The sequence below is a fragment of the Artemia franciscana genome, chromosome 20 (assembly GCF_032884065.1).
Source record: "Artemia franciscana chromosome 20, ASM3288406v1, whole genome shotgun sequence".
In the NCBI taxonomy this organism is placed as follows: domain Eukaryota; kingdom Metazoa; phylum Arthropoda; class Branchiopoda; order Anostraca; family Artemiidae; genus Artemia; species Artemia franciscana.
Window position 1 is genome coordinate 24,587,718 of NC_088882.1, and position 16,534 is coordinate 24,604,251.

A 16,534-nucleotide genomic window follows, 5' to 3' on the forward strand; every position below is an offset into this window, starting at 1 on the left:
TAAATAATTCCGAATTATTTTGGCAAAATTGCCAATTGATTAACATTTGTATTAAAAATTACCAATTGAGGAAAAATATGTATCAGAGGTTGAGTTAAGGAACTCAAGTAGTAGCTCGTTAGTACCACAAATAAATAAGTCTTCCAAGATTATTATACCTAAGAAGAAACTAAAAAAAAAATATTTTTATGAAATATAAACTAGTCAATACATCTGCATTTACACATATCATTGTCAAAATTGAGAAAGAAAAATTTCAGGGACAATATTCAATCGGAATTACAAAATGAACTCGTGTGATCCTAACAAAAAAATCGTAATTTATAACAAAATTTTCTTAGAAAGGTGTTGGAGGGGCTACTTTTACTATCTTTCCCCTTTTACTCTCTTGTATAAGAAATATTATTTTATATCCAAAGAGTTTTCGGGGATGAAAAATTGGTGCAGATTCGCAAACTCTTCTCCCGTGTCATACATTTTATTTCTTTGTTTATGTATTCTAGTTTTCTAGTGTTTAAAAGTTAGTTAAGAATGCAGAAAAAGAAGGGGCTTAAGGTCCATTCACAGTGAGAGTTTATTAATTCCAAGATTTAGTTAGTGCTGGTTTCAGCCAATCAGGTTTTTAATAGAATTTTCTGATAGACTAAAAACAATAAAAATTCTGATTGGCTCAAATTAGTGTTAACTAATATATTAGTCAAATCTCATTATGAATGGGCCTTTACAAAAATATACTTAAATGTAATCTAGTTGAACGTTTTGCGTATTATAATTTCATAAACTGGGAATTTGGTTTTTTATGCGAGTCTGATATATTTATAGATATATCATTTTTTATATTTGATGTATTCTCACTCTTTTGTTCTAGTTAATTTTGAGTGTTGTGCAATTTTGTATTTATAAGTATTTTTGTATCTTGTTTTTTTTTCTAAATAAAAATAAAATCCCCTTCAAAAATGTCTATTTTATTTGAGTATATCCAAATCTGTAGCCATAACAGATGTATATTCAGCATTATTCAAGGGGCCCAGATGGGTGGGGGGCTCAGCTTTTTCAAAATTCTAATTGTAGCTATTACACAGCCCTGAAGTAAAAATTTTCCCTATTTGGCGGAAGGTTTTAGCCCTCTCAAACTCCATCATGCCTATATCCCGAGAAGGGTTATTTTGTTGGTAAGGAGGGGTTGAGTTTAAAGGAGTTTATTTGCATATGGCACCATCAACACTTTTGGTATAATAAAGATCAGAGATTATATTTTAAACAAAAGCAGACAAAGATACGTGGCCATGGGACAACCATGTACAAAAAAAATGTTCCATGGAGACAATAGGTGACATTGTTAATTCATTTATCTTCACAAGTTTTCTAAAGATAATACATACCCGTAGGACACTAGGCCCGTTCTTAATGCTACCTACTACATCCTATGACCCACCTTCTAGTAGCAGTACTTTGAAAAGACGCATTTTTCAGGTCAGTTTTTTCCCTTTTTAGTAAAAACCCGCGTTTTGAATAAGTAAAGAGAGGAGAAGCTTTGTTTTCCAAATAGCTGGATACTTCCGGACAGCGATTTGAGCTGGGAAATGAAGACAGGAATTCTAATCCATGCAGTCTAATGCATCTAATCCACGAAATTTTAAGAATCTATATTTACAAATTAGCTGCTGACAAAGTTTTTTTTAAAGCAATATATATATAGAAAATGTAAATCAGATAATTTGCGGCTCATTTTAAGTATATTTTATCTCAGTCATGCTATGAGAACATTTTGAATCATAGCCCTATTGTCTCTAGAACTTAATACGGGATCTGAAGGATGCGAAATTGGGAAATGATTCAGTCATGAGTTCCAGGCATTTAAATCTTTATTACGTACGTTTTGACCTTTATGAAGACAAACTTGACAAGGCAGAAAAAATAGATCAGGTAATCACAAAAATCATTGCTAGTTTTTCGTCTTGATATTTTTCAACTTTCAGTTGAAAAAAATTGTTTTTTTTATTTAATTTCTGAACGTTTTTGAATCAATGCATGTTTTGATTTTGGCTCTGCAGAGAAATAATTAAAACGAAATTTGCATATTTTTATTTTTTTTTTTTTGGCTAAATGGCTTTCTCATAATTTTGATCGAATGATTTTGAGAAAAAAGAGCGAGGGAGGAAGCCTAGTTGCCCTCCAATTTTTGATTAATTAAAAAGGCAACTAGAACTTTTAATTTTTTACGAATCTTTTTATTAGTAAAAGATATACGTAACTTATAAACTAGCTTACGAAAAGAATGTTTTATTCTCATGTTTTTATTACACATATGAGAGGGTTCGCCCCCTCGTCAGTACCTCTCTCTTTACACTAAATCTTAAATTTTTTCCCAATTCATTAAGAATGACCCCTGAATCACAAAAGCCGTAGAATAAATAGTTGACATTGCTGAAAACACTTTAGCGTAAAGAGCGAGGTATTAGGAGGAGGTAAGCCCCTCATATGGGTAATAATTTCTGTTCGTTTTAAGTTTTAATGCCGCTCCTTACTTCCAGCTGAAATAAACTTTTTCATATTTATTTTTTCATTGTTTTTTTTAAATAATGCTAGTAAATCCTGCGCTCCCTTCATGGAAATTTTCTTCACCCATGACAAATTCCTCGATGGAAAGTTCCCCCAGTATATCCCCCTTTTCTCAACCCCTCCCCCCAACCAAAAATTCCTCCTGAAAACACCTGTACACATCCCAATAACCATTACTATATGTAAGCACTGGTCAAAGTTTGTAAATTGTAGCCCCTCCCACGGGGACTGTGGAGGAGTAAGTCGTTTCCAAAGACATAGTTATAAGGTTTTTCAAATACGTTGAATAAAATGTATATCTCAGAATTTTGATCCGTTGACTTTGGGAAAATAATTAGCGTGGGAGGGGGCCTAGGTGCCCTCCAATTTTTTCGGTCACTTAAAAAGGGCACTAGAACTTTTCATTTCCGTTAGAATCAGCCCTCTCGCAACGTTCTAGGACAACTGGGTCGATACGATCACTCCTGGGAAAAAGAAAAAAGAAGAAAAATAAACAACAACAAATAAACACGCATCCGTGATCTGCCTTCTGGCAAAAAATACAAAATTCCTCATTTTTGTAGATAGGAGCTTGAAACTTCTACAGTAGGGTTCTCTGATACGCTGAATCTGATGGTGTAATTTTCGTTAAGATTCTATTACTTTTAGGGGGTGTTTCCCCCTATTTTCTAAAATAACGCAAATTTTCTCAGGCTCGTAACTTTTGATGTGTAAGACTAAACTTGATGAAACTTATATATTTAAAATCAGCATTAAAATGCAATTCTTTTGATGTAGCTATTGGTATCAAAATTCCATTTATTATAATTTTGGTTTCTATTGAGCCGGGTCGCTCCTTACTACAGTTCGTTACCACAAACTGTTTGAAAATAACCAATTTATTCTCTCTTTGTATAGGAATATAGGATTATTTTTTGCACTGCATTGTGTCATAATGTCTGGTCAAACCAGTTTGACCCAAGAACTAAGTGAACCAACGATGAAATGAATCAGTGTGCGGATAATTCTTGAAGTGTAAACAGCAATGTACTATTTGGGGATTTTAGTTACACTCATTTTGCTCTGGAGAGCATCTGTATGCCAACAAGTGTAAGTTTCAGTAAAATATTAACCATAAATAAAAACAAATAACCCTAGAAAACAAAGAGCTACACTTTCAATATAGTTAATAGCTCGAAACTAATAATGGGGAATTCATGTTCTAATCTTTTTTAGAAAATGTGTGCTTCTAGATTGATTAAGTGGTCAAGTTTTCACGCAAGTCAAAATGGGATGAAGTAGACGTATGGCTCGTAACCCCCATACTAGGTCCGAAATAAACAAAAATCATAAAGTTTTGGGAAAATAACATTAGGGAAAATATGACGGAAAAACACCTTAGTATTAAAAACAAGTGACCGAGTACTACGCCCCTTAATTTACTCTTTGTAATAGTATAGGAGAGTGACTTTTTCCCTTAATAGTCGCAGATATAGCTCTAAATGATATATTTATTCGTTGTTTTTCATCTCTTGAAACATTGTATTTCTTTGACAGCGGGTAGTTGTTTTCTTGACAATATCAATAGCATTATCTGATCAAACAGTTCGCGGTAACGAACTGTAAGTAAGTAGCGACCCAGCTCAAAAGTAACCGAAACTATAAAAAACGGAATTTTGATTGAATATGCCTTATTTTAGAAACTAGGTTAAAACACCCCCTTAAAGTTATAGAATCTTGACGAAAATCACACCGTCAGATTCAGCGTATCAGAGAACCCTACTGTAGTAGTTTCCAGCTCCTATTTACAAAAATGTGGAATTTTGCATTTCGTGGATCGCGGATGCGTGTTTATTTTTTTATTTTTGTTTTTTTCTCCAGGGGTGAATGTATCGACCCAGAGGTCCAGGAATGTCGCGAAAGGGCTTTTTTTAACGGAAATTAAAAATTTCTAGTGCCCTTTTCAAGTGACCAAAAAATTGGAGTGCACCTGGACCACCTCCGTCACTCATTTTTTTTCCTGAAGTTACTGGATCAAAATTTTAAGATAGCCATTTTTTTCAGCATAATCGAAAAACCTAATCACTATGTCTTTGGGGACGACATAATTGCCCACAATTCCCGGGGGAGGGGGTGCAAGTTACAAACTTTGACCATTGTTTACACATTGCAATGGTTGTTGGGAAGTGTACAGACGTTTTCAGGGGGACTTTTTCGCGTTGGGTGGTGGTCCAGGAGGAGGAGGTTACGTGCAAGGATCTTTCCATGGAGGAATTTATCACGAGGGATGAGAATTTCTGTGAAGGGGGCGCAGGATATCCAAGCATTATTTTAAAAAATGAGAAAATAAATAATAAAAAGTTTTTTCAACTGGAAGTAAGAAGCAGCATTAAAACTTAAAAAGAACAGAAATTATTACGTGTATAAGGGTGTTCGTCTCCTCCTTAATACCGCGCTCTTTACTCTAGAGTATGTTTACTAATTTCACCTATTTATTCTATGGCTTTGTGATTAAGGGGTCATTCTTAAAGAATTGGGACAAATTAAAGTCCCAATCCCAACGCATTAAATTAAATACCTAACTAACTGTATATATTACATGTTTAATTAAAATCTACCTGCATTATAGTTAATCTCACTTTGATTAAGCTGATTATATGAGAGTGAACACAGAGAAACTGCTTTTAAATAGATTAAACTTCTTAAGTGTAGTCGGGATAATAAGTAAGTACCCTCTTCTGTTGTTACAGTATTCCCTTAAGAAGAGTCGCTCTCCTAGACTGTTACCTTAGTCTTTTATTGTAAAAGATGTGAGAAAAATTTAATTGTGAGGACTCGGCATGTTTCACAGCCATAAAAATTGCTTTTCCTCAATAGATAGTCTTCATTTACAGTTTTTTTAGGGTAATTCCCCCTCTCTTGCAGACTTTTCTTGCTACTATGCTTTGAGCCTAGAAATGTGACCGTTGAGTGGGAAACATGTCAAGAAAACAGTTCTTACTTCATAATAAATTGTAGTTAACACATTTTGACTGAACTTCCACTGTACTTTACTCCCAACCCCCTAAACTGCAAATATATATTCCAGATTGTATACTCCCATGAATTTTTCCGTTTCTTAATTTTACTTGATTCAGTTTATCGGTACATGGGTTTAAACAAGGGTGGCGCGAGTTAAAATACATGGGAAACGTATAATGTCGGCTCTATATTTGAAATTTCAAGGATTTTATGGGTTGAGTATTCCCCTTGGAAGCCTTCCTTCCCATTGAAAATTCATCCCGTCGAAAATACCCTCCCCTCCGCCGCAGAAAGTTCATTCCGTCGAAAATACCCCCCCCCCCCTCCCCGCAGAAGATTCCTTCGCCATAAATAAATTTCATGTTTTCAAATAACAAATAGGTACTATATGTGAATTATGGATGATCCAAACCAGATATTATCCCTAAAGGCACACTATTTGGACCTTTCAACTATGCTGAATTATCCTTTCAGCCATCCTTTGAGATGGCTATCTCAAAATTTTGATCTAATGAGAAAAAGAAAAAGAAGCATGGGAGAGGGATAGTTGCCCTCCAATATCTTTGATCACTTAAAATAGCCCTAGAATTTCAGATTTTGGTTCGAATGAGACAGCTTCCGATCTTCTAGAGACATTCGTCCGATATGATCACCCCGGGGATAAAAAAGATAAATAAATAAACACGCATACGTGATCTTTCTAGTTACAAAATTACAAAACTCCAAATTTTGTACATGAAACCTTGAAACCTCTACGATAGGGTTCTATGATATACTGAATCTCATCGTATTAGTTTTATCAAGATCGCTTGACTTTTTGGGTGTATTTCCCCTTTTTTTCAAAAATCGGGCAAATATTCTCAGGCTCGTCCCTTTCGATAAATAACGTTGAATTTAATTAATTTTATGTATTTGGAGTCAGGATAAAAAGTCAATTCTTTTGACGAATCAATATTCATAAAATTTTTAGAGTTTCGGCTACTATTGGGCCGAGTCGCTCCTTTTTAACAGTTCGTTACTACGAACTGTTTGATACAAAAAATTATTTATATCCTAAATTAAAACCTCTTTCTTGGCAATTTTGCTGGGATAGCTGGTTCATTGTAAAAAAAAGGTTATGTGGTAGAGGTGCAGGAATTTTTTTTGCGTCTTTTCGGGATGATTTAATATTTATCTTGGCCTAGTACCATCCTCGTGTAGTGTATTATTTTTCTTTTTTTTCGCTTTTTTAGTTTTAATTATTTCTACTTTTACCTATATTTTCTAAATATGTGACTGATGCCGGCTTGTGAACTTGTCGGAATAGATGCAATATTTTTGGTGGGAGGCTGATTACAAAAAGAAGAAGAATTATAAGAAAAATATATGAAATCTCAGGAAATGCTTCAGGTTTCTATTTTTGACGGGTACTAAGGCTGCAAAATTGAAATTCTTCGATTGATGCTTCGCAAGAAGTGCAGCAATAATAAATCAAAGCCAGAAACGAGCATAAAAACAAACCATAGCCAGAAGCCTACAATTTTTTGCAAAAAAAGCATGAAGAGGTTCATTCTTTCCAGGATTGTTTCTGGCTAACTCCTTTAAACATACGAATTAGGGAATGGAACATTTTTTGTTTTAAGTTTACGTGTACAATTTTATCTGAAATGCTGCATTTACGTCTGAATCCTCTTTCGGTGCTTTTGTACAAGGTTGTTTTGGTACTTGCATGATATACGCCCCACCTCTCAAGACGCATTATAGAACTTTTTTTTCCTTAGTTTTTTTTTTCAGCTTAGCGTGAGACAAGACAAAGAGAAGTGACAAAATAAGTGGAACATATATAGTTTTGGCTATATATTTACACATTAGGGGATAGGGAGGGAGCTGGGAGTAAAATGTTAGGACATTTTAAAGTTATTTTACAATTCCTGCTATATAATATGCAGAATAATTGTACCTAACACATAAGGCATTCAGATCCGCTATACTTTACACCCCCCTCCCCTAATGTGCAAAAATGTAGCCCAAATTTGTTTATAAAGTGTTATATTTTTATCTTACTTTGGTATATTTCATTAGAATTGTGCGTCAGAGAAACATATTAGAATGACACTAGATAGTGCGTATATCATACAAATACCGTTGTTTTCTTACAACTTACTTTGAATTCACTTTCGTATTTGGATATTCTATATAACTTAAAATTTTTATAATTTTGATAATTATTTCAGGTTTGTCCCCATAAATCAAGCTTTTATACCGAATTTTCCTCAAGTCCCTCCCTCAGCATCTACGATTAATCGTCCTTTTAGCAGTGGGACGACATTCTCGAACTTCGCGCAAAGCCCAATAATAGTGTTGCAATCTCAATTTAGCTCTAACAAAGTTCGAAGAACGTCAAATAATAATTCAGAACAAAAATATGAGCCTTATACAAGAAGGGTTGTTATTAACAGAAATATACCCCAATCTGGAACCCTTCCGTCTTACGAGATGTATCCTCAACCGTTTGATGGTGTTATGGGTCTTGATGAGTATTTACCTCTTACGGGTAGAATTAATGAGCATTATGTAGAACGTAATGGCAAGTATAGAGCAAGAAGAGACCTGAACTTTAACGATTCTGGTTCATTATCTGTTCCAAGCGTTGATGATTTGCTCTTACATAACATTGACGGAAGAATCCGTATAGTTGCAAGACCAAGGCCATTTCGTCGAACTCTGCCCAATCAGCGTCCAGTAGCTGTCACCGCACCATCTGACTTGAGCAAGGTCTTTCATATATTTGAAGAAAATGAAAAACTAAATCCAGTTGTGGTGGATATCCCTCAATCATCTTCACACGTTCCTTTATCAGATGTAGTCGCTACGAAAAGAATTCCGAAAAGAAGGGCCAGCGCAATCTCTACTGTGACAAGTCAAATAGCAGCTGATGAAACTACAATTCCTGTGATCACCACCACGGAATCGACATTGACTACCGAAGGTGCGTATCTATTTTATTGAATGTTAAAAAGAGAACGGTTACTAAATACATTGAATATTAGAAGCATTCATCGTTGTCGATATTTGATACAGCAGAGCTACTGTCCGATACCAAATATTGAAATGTAATTTCTGTTCTCAAGCACAAAAGTTATTCTGTTGATTGCGTAGTGGTAGTAGTTTGTAAGTAGTTTGAACATAGATACACAGAGTCATTGAGCATTGGGACAAAAGGATGATGACTTTTTCTAGAAGATAAGCTATTACTTAAAAATTATGATTAACTTCCCAAATTCCTAGATCATCTTATGTCTTAGCCTACCTTATACGTTAATCATAAAGATCACCTCAAAAAGGCAAAAAAAAACAGTAATATGCGATCTTGCGAGAAGTATATAGCCTACTGTATTTACGTACATCAAACGTTACCCTCTAAAAGTATATTGAGTATATATTGCCACTAAACATCTTGGGATTTGTCTGCAAACTATGGGGTTTCTCCTAAGCATATACTCGGACACGGTTCAATTTTCAATAGTTGCTCTATAAAACAACCGTGTAGCCTTCAAAGTAAAGTAATAAGAATATTTGGTCAATTTTTATTTTGGTCATCAAAAATTAAGGACACATTGAAAACGCGAAATATTTTTCTGTTGAATAGGCCAAGTTCGGAACTTATTAAAGAAGTAAATATTCCAATGTTGCATTTTACCAGGCAAGTATCTCTTCTTTTGAAGAATCCTTGTAAATTCATCCTCCTTCTTCAATGTTGAAGAATCTATCGACTTTCTTTTGTTAATTTCTGGGTAAATGTTTAAATTATAAATCAGATATTGTTAATTTTAAATAAATATAGCGCTAAACATAGAAGTCTAATGAGTCATTTCTAGATTCTCTGTTTGATTTTAGTAAGAGTTTGTTAAAGAATGCTTATTGACCGTCAATGACCGAATACTAAAATATTTTATAATATAATTTTTTTTTTGTTGGTCTCCATTTATTTATCTTCCATGCCCAATTTATCCACTGTCGGATTTTGTTCTTTTTTTGTAGTTTGAATTTAGCTCTTCATCGGCAGAGTATTATTTTGTTGCATTAAGTTAATTAAATAAAACAATTGAAACCAATAAGTTCATTGCAATTCAACACGAAGTGCCTACAATGGGTCACAGCACAACAGTAAGAAGTCCATGGGACTTTCAATTAAATTGTGGCCTTCTCAAGCCTGACCCAATCCTGGACATTAAAGGTTTTCAGCAGTTAATGGTTGACTTTTATTAGCATGAGTTGACGATTTTCAGAAGTAATTCCGAGGATTGAGAGGCAACCCAAATAATACAGCAAGAAGAGGTTAGCCACTCCACTGAAATAAAATCCAGAAGAACTACCTATTACTCAAAAGCCAGCAAAATGTTGTGTCGTTAACAAGGCTATAGTTTCCTTAAGATAAACCACTCCTCAAGGTCACCCTGCAACGACGTCCACAGTCAGAGCTTTAGGCTATACAACTCATAAACGATCCACCTCGACGTCACTATGTGGCTATGTAGGCAGGATTTCCTTTCCGGGTATACATGGGAAAAATGAGCATATGGCAAAAGTAGTAGCCATATAACTCACGTCTACTAAAAGCCAGATGGCCAGAACGTCATATTGGTCGTAAAGTCAGTTTTCCAGAAGGAAGAATATCGTTGCTTTTCTTTGCTTTAAATTACTTGGAACCCATTGAAACTGTACAGAATGATTTATTTTAGGCAATAATCCTTCACCTAAAGCTTATGCATTTAGATCTAAATACTGATTTTGCTATTAGTCACCCTAGATCTGAGTGTTAACTATCATACGCTATTTTTCTCCATTTTTTTATCAGGAACTCCTGTACTTGCCCACCAATTAATTGCACCACATAGCTTGATACAATATTTTACATCTAGCTTGACTTTCAAATGAGACCATTGATTATTATATTTTTTTAGCATCGAAACTGTAATTTCAGCTCCTTATTCTCTTATTAAGATAGTACTGGGAGCCCAGCGGCTTTGCCGGTGGGCCTCGGCACGACTTCGCGGAAGGCTTTTATATATGGACTTTCTTTGTCACTTGTCTTCTAACCGTAGATCATGTGAGCCTCTTCTTGATGTCATAACGTCATATAGGTTTGATACAACCACTTACTTAGACTTACTTAGGTCCTCCCAATCCTGAAGGCGCATAAGGCAGCAACAGTGGTTCGCCACGACGACCTGCCCTGAGCCATTGACCGAAGCTCCTCCATCGAAGACCTCGCCAACTTCGCCTCCTTCTCTAACATCCTGCCAATGGTAATTTTGGGTCTCCCTGACTTGCGGAGGCCAGGGGTGTCCAACACCATATATCATGTGGGTGCCTTCCATCACCCATTCGCACCTTGTGCCCCCAATACTTCCATCGTCACTTTCTAATGACATCAAGGATGGGGGCATGATTTGTCATGCTATAAATCTTACCATTCCTTATTTTCTCCAGCCAATGTATACTAAAAATATATCTTAGACAGTTATTATCGAAGTTTAACAGCCATATGTAAGGACGGACAGGACATTGCTATTCTAAATTCTGAGCCTTAAATTCTGAGCTTTAGCTACAACCACCGTGAGAAAATACGGCTTATTCATTAGAGGTGTGACCTATTTAGATCGTTTTTGTGGCCAAAAATGTCAATATGGAGTTTATGAAAGAAACAAACTATGTAGCCGATTTCAAGGTCAGGCCTCGGAACTCGGCAGGATTGTATATATTGATTCTAGTTGCTTGTCTTGTAACTACAGATAATGTGAACTTCTTCTCGATGCCATGGCTTCAGGTCGGGTTTGATTCAACCACTCCGGTGAAAATACTAACAATGAATATAATTCTAACAAAAAGATGTTTTAAATAAATAGTGTTTGCTTAAAGGGAGTATGTATATTCGTTATTCTTTTATTTTTAAGTCATGAGGTGTAAAATAAGCATTAATAATTGAGCTAAGAATCTCTGGTCTCAATTCACTTCCTCCTTCCTGTTAATGAATGAAATGAATCATCCATTTTATAGAAACGAATTTGGCATAATCATCGTGTTATTCTTTAGTTTTAAGTCATGAGGTGTCAAATCAGTAATTTCAATTAAATTACAAAATATCGGCAATAATTCGATTCCTTCATCCTCTTAATCCTTCAGGGATTCATACATTTTATATGATCTGTACTCTTCTGGGTTTCGTTGTGATTTTCACTGCTTCTCTTCAAAGCAGAGACTTCGTTTACGATCCAATGTGATCATCGCTATCACTTGTCTTACAACCGCAGATTTTTTTTTTCATTTTCATTCATCATTACCTTCGATGTTTTTTTCATGCCTTTTGCCATTTAGACTCATGCATCATTTTATATAATTTCTTAAGACGTCATGGGTGCCACAAAACGTCTTTTCCAGTTTGTATTCACAGGTCACTGGTTCAAAAGTTTTGTTTGGAATTCCATGTGATTTTCGCTGTCGTTTTCTTCCATTCCTTTTGCTTTAGCTGTTTTGATTCTCAATTTCGCTTCTTTTCTAATCACATTTCATTATGCTTCCTTTTCATTAAGCTGCCCTATGTGTTTTAATATTTTGTTTCATATATTCTCTAGTTCTTTTATTCGGTCTCTTTTTCTGTTCTTTCTCCTCTGTTCTCACTGTCTTTAATTCTACCAGCTTATGAAACCAGATGTATATTTTGGACCGCCACGCCGGTAGAATTATTTGATAAACATCCGGTGTAAAACGTGCTTCCTAGACGTTGCAGCACTTGTTGTAAGGTCATCCGCAGTCTTATTGCTTAATCATCTTATCATCCGCTTAAATTTGAAATAAAGCAAAAAGTTAAAAGAAATTAAAGTTATGTGGAAAAGAAAACCCGAGTCTGAAAAATCAAAACTGTACAGCTTAAAAATTAAAAGGGATACCTGGAAACAGTTAGACAATCGATCAGACACTTCAGGTGAATCATGGACTTCTCATCATTAATAAATATTTCTTATTATTATTAAAGTATTTATCTATTTTTCTAAATATTGTTTTCTTTAAAACATTTATATTTCAGGCGAAGAGTCAACCGCGCCTGCAAAAAAAGTAACTGTGAAATCTAATGGAATTAATGCAGAAGAGATTGCCAAACTCATGAAGGAGAGCCCGCTTGCAGCTTTTGCTTCCATGTTCCTTAATGTTGGATAGCTGATTCTCTCTTTTTGAATTTTCTGATTGGATTTTATCATAATGTTAGAAATAAAAATAGTCTCATTTCAAGTTTGACACTTATTCCTTTGAAAAAGTATGTAAAAATAGAAGGCAAAAAAATCTGTAAAACCTAGTGGAGCATCAACACTAACCTGAAACCTCAACTGTTATTTTGAATTTTCTTACGCAGAGCTGGAAACGCAATTCTTCCTTTAAAGTATTATTTATTTTAGCAAAAAATTAAATTTTGCAGCGTTTTAACGTTAAAATTCTCTACTTCTATTTCTCTATTCAAAGCTAACTGAGTGATCAAACAGTTCGTGGTAACGAACTGTAGTAAGGAGCGACCCGGCTCAATAGCAACCAAAACTCAAAAAAATTGAATTTTGATATCAATAGCTACACCAAAAGAATCGCATTTTAATGCTGATTTTAAATATATAAGTTTCATCAAGTTTAGTCTTACCCATCAAAAGTTACGAGCCTGAGAATATTTGCCTTTTTCAAGAAAATAGGGGGAAACACCCCCTAAAAGTCATAGAATCTTAACGAAAATCACACCATCAGATTCAGCGTATCAGAGAACCTTACTGTAGAAGTTTCAAGCTCCTATCTACAAAAATGTGGAATTTGTACTTTTTGCCAGAAGACAAATCACGGGTGCGTGTTTATTTTTTTTTTTCCCAGGGGTCATCGTATCGACCAAGTGGTCCTAGAATGTCGCAAGAGGGCTCATTCTAACTGAAATGAAAAGTTCTAGTGCCTTTTTTAAGTGACCAAAAAAATTGGAGGGCATCTAGGCCCCCTCCCACGCTCATTTTTTTCCCAAAGTCAACGGATCAAAATTTTGAGATAGCCATTTTGTTTAGAATAGTCGAAAACCATAATAACTATGTATTTGGGGATGATTTACTCCCCCACAATCCCTGGGGGAGGGGCTGCAAGTTACAAACTTTGACCAGTGTTTACGTATAGTAATGGTTATTGAGAAGTGTACAGACGTTTTCAGGGGGATTTTGTTTTGTTTGGGGGGTGGGGCTGAGGGAAGGGGGCTATGTTGGAGGATCTTTCCTTGGAGGAATCTGTCATGGGGGAAGAAAAATTCAAGGAAAAGGGCGCATGATTTTCTAGCATTATTATAAGAAAACAATGAAAAATAAACATGAAAACGTTTTTTTTCAAATGAAAGGAAGGAGTAGTATTGAAACTTAAAACGAACAGAGATTATAACTCATATGAGGGGTTCTAAAAATACTTCAGCATAAAGAGCGAGGTATTTAGGAGGAGATAAATACCTCGCTCTTTATGCTAAAGTATTTTTAGTAATTTCGACTATTTATTCTACGGCCATTCTGATTCAGGGGTTATTCTTAAAGAATTGGGACAAAACTTAAGATTTAGTGTAAAGAGCGAGGTATTAACGAGGATACAAACCCCCTTGTATACATAATAAAAATATAAGATTATAAAAGTTTGTTACGTAAGTTGCTAATTTATAAGTTACGTATATTTTTTACTAATAAAAACGTTTGTTAAAAATTAAAAGTTCTAGTTGCCTTTTTAAGCAACCGAAAATTGGAGGGCAACTAGGCCTTCTTCTCCACCCCTTATTTCTCAAAATCGTCTGATCAAAACTAAGAGAAAGCCATTTAGCCAAAAAAAGATTTGATATACAAATTTCATTTTAATAATTTATGTGCCGAGAGCCAAAACCAAACATGCATTAATTCAAAAACGTTCAGAAATTAAATAAAAAAAAAACTAATATTTAGCTGAAAGTAAGGAGCGACATTAAAACTTAAAACGAACAGAAATTACTCCGTATATAAAATGGGTTGTCCCCTCCGCAATCCTTCGCTCTTTACGCTAAAGTTTGACTCTTTGCCACAATTCTACTTTTTAAAACAATTAAAAGCTTTAGCGTAAAGAGCGAGGGATTGCGGAGGGGACAACCCATTTCATATACGGAGTAATTTCTGTTCGTTTTAAGTTTTAATGTCGCTCCTTACTTTCAGCTAAAAAATTAGTTTTTTTTTTATTTAATAACTCACAAAAATTGAGCCTAGCCTCACTGTCAAATCCATATCCAAATTGCGTAAAATAAGCGCAAATTAGTTAATAAATGGCTCAAGTGACCCAATAAAATTTTTCCATGATTAATACCCCTATCGCCCCAGAATTGGGCTAATCAATCATCATACCCTGCTCAGATCAAAATTCCAGGTAGAAGCGTCGCCATAGTAACGAAAAAGAATCAAAATGGAAAGATTTTATTTTAACTTGCCTAATTTTTTTTAACATGGTTAAAAATGTTCATATTCTAAATTTCATCTTTTTTTCTTAAGTATGATTAAAAATGTCTTATTTAATTATAGTATACAATTAATGTTATTTCATCAGCTATCTTAGTAACTAACGAGTGACAGCCTAATTCCTACTCAATCCAATTTTCAGTGACAAAACCATACTCCAAAGGTCACATTATCTAATGTAGTGTAGTCTAAGATATCCTAAGCTTAATAGACCTTCTCTTAGTTTAAGGGAATTTCACTTTACAGGCATGAAGAAAATATCATTAAAATTTGTTTTTAATTTATTAAATTAATTTATTTTCTTTTAAATTTAATCAAAATTTTTAACCATAATTCATTCTTAATAAAATGATTACTATAAGTAAGGAATCCAAGAAATGTGCAATTACATGTTAAGTCTAATTTTGTTTTTTATTAGTGACTGCAGTTACTAGTGATAATAGTAAGGGTACCAATTCTCAGTGACGATTTTAACATTTTGATAATTTTGCACTAGCTTGTGAGGCCTCTCTAGTTTGTTTTTAAATATGCGTCTCTAACAGGCCTCTTTCAAAGAAAATTCTATTGTATTTTGTCTTATTTATACAAGAATTATCAATAATCTTGCATCATTTTTCTTCTCTTTTTTATTCTGAATTCAGAAACCTATTCCTCCCCAAAAAGTACACATTTTCATATTGCAAGTTGTATTTATTTAAAAAAAAGTTAATCTGAATTTGCTAAATTTCAGCTAATTTGTGTTTCAGCTAAAATTTCAGCTAAATAATAAATTTCAGCTAAAATAATCAGCTAAATTTCAAAGCTAAATTTGTGTACACAATACGAGCTATAGTGCTATTTTTGAAATATTTGGATAGCATGGAATCAAATGGGAAGGTAAGACTTTCATAGACTTTGATTATGCTGATGATTTGAGCGTCCTAGATGAAACTGTTAGCAAAATTAATGATTTTTTGGATGTTTTGAGAACTCAGAGCGCAAGAACAGGTTCAAAAATTAATATTAAGAAGACTTAAGTCGCTCAGACTGGGAATAAGTGAAGGTGAAGAGATAATTCTGGGTTACGAGAAGATCAATCAAACTGATGGCTTCTTACACCGTGGCAGTATTATTAGTAAAGATTGCAAATGCAGTGAAGATGTCAAAAGTACAATAGCCAAGGCCCAGTGTGTTTTTCTATGGTTTAAATTTTTTTCGAAAAATAGTAAGATAAGTCTGAAAACCAGGATTAGAATATTGGAAGCTCCAGTGATGACAGTGGTCAAGCATAGCTCCGAAACGTGGGAGCTCCGACCGAAGGAGCAAGATTTATTGGATGTTTCTAAAGAAATTTTCAACGGATTATTTTGGGTATCCGTCTGATAAGCCGTATTTCAAATAGTAAGCTGTCTGAAAGAAGTGGTTTTATTCCGCTTTCTAGGGTTATAATGAGAGAAAGGCTTAGGAGTTGAGATGGCTAG

The 16,534-nt window shown here is 34.5% G+C and overlaps 1 protein-coding gene across 1 annotated transcript; it reads left to right on the forward strand.

Annotated features, from left to right (window-relative positions):
- Nucleotides 1-3,493: 3,493 nt before the first annotated feature.
- Nucleotides 3,494-12,831, forward strand: LOC136040277 (uncharacterized). The gene is made up of 3 exons (XM_065724520.1): nt 3,494-3,651; nt 7,776-8,530; nt 12,629-12,831. Exons 1-3 carry the CDS (start codon nt 3,587-3,589, stop codon nt 12,757-12,759), a joined length of 951 nt encoding a protein of 316 aa, XP_065580592.1. The 5' UTR covers nt 3,494-3,586; the 3' UTR covers nt 12,760-12,831.
- The last annotated feature ends 3,703 nt before the right edge of the window (nt 12,832-16,534 follow it).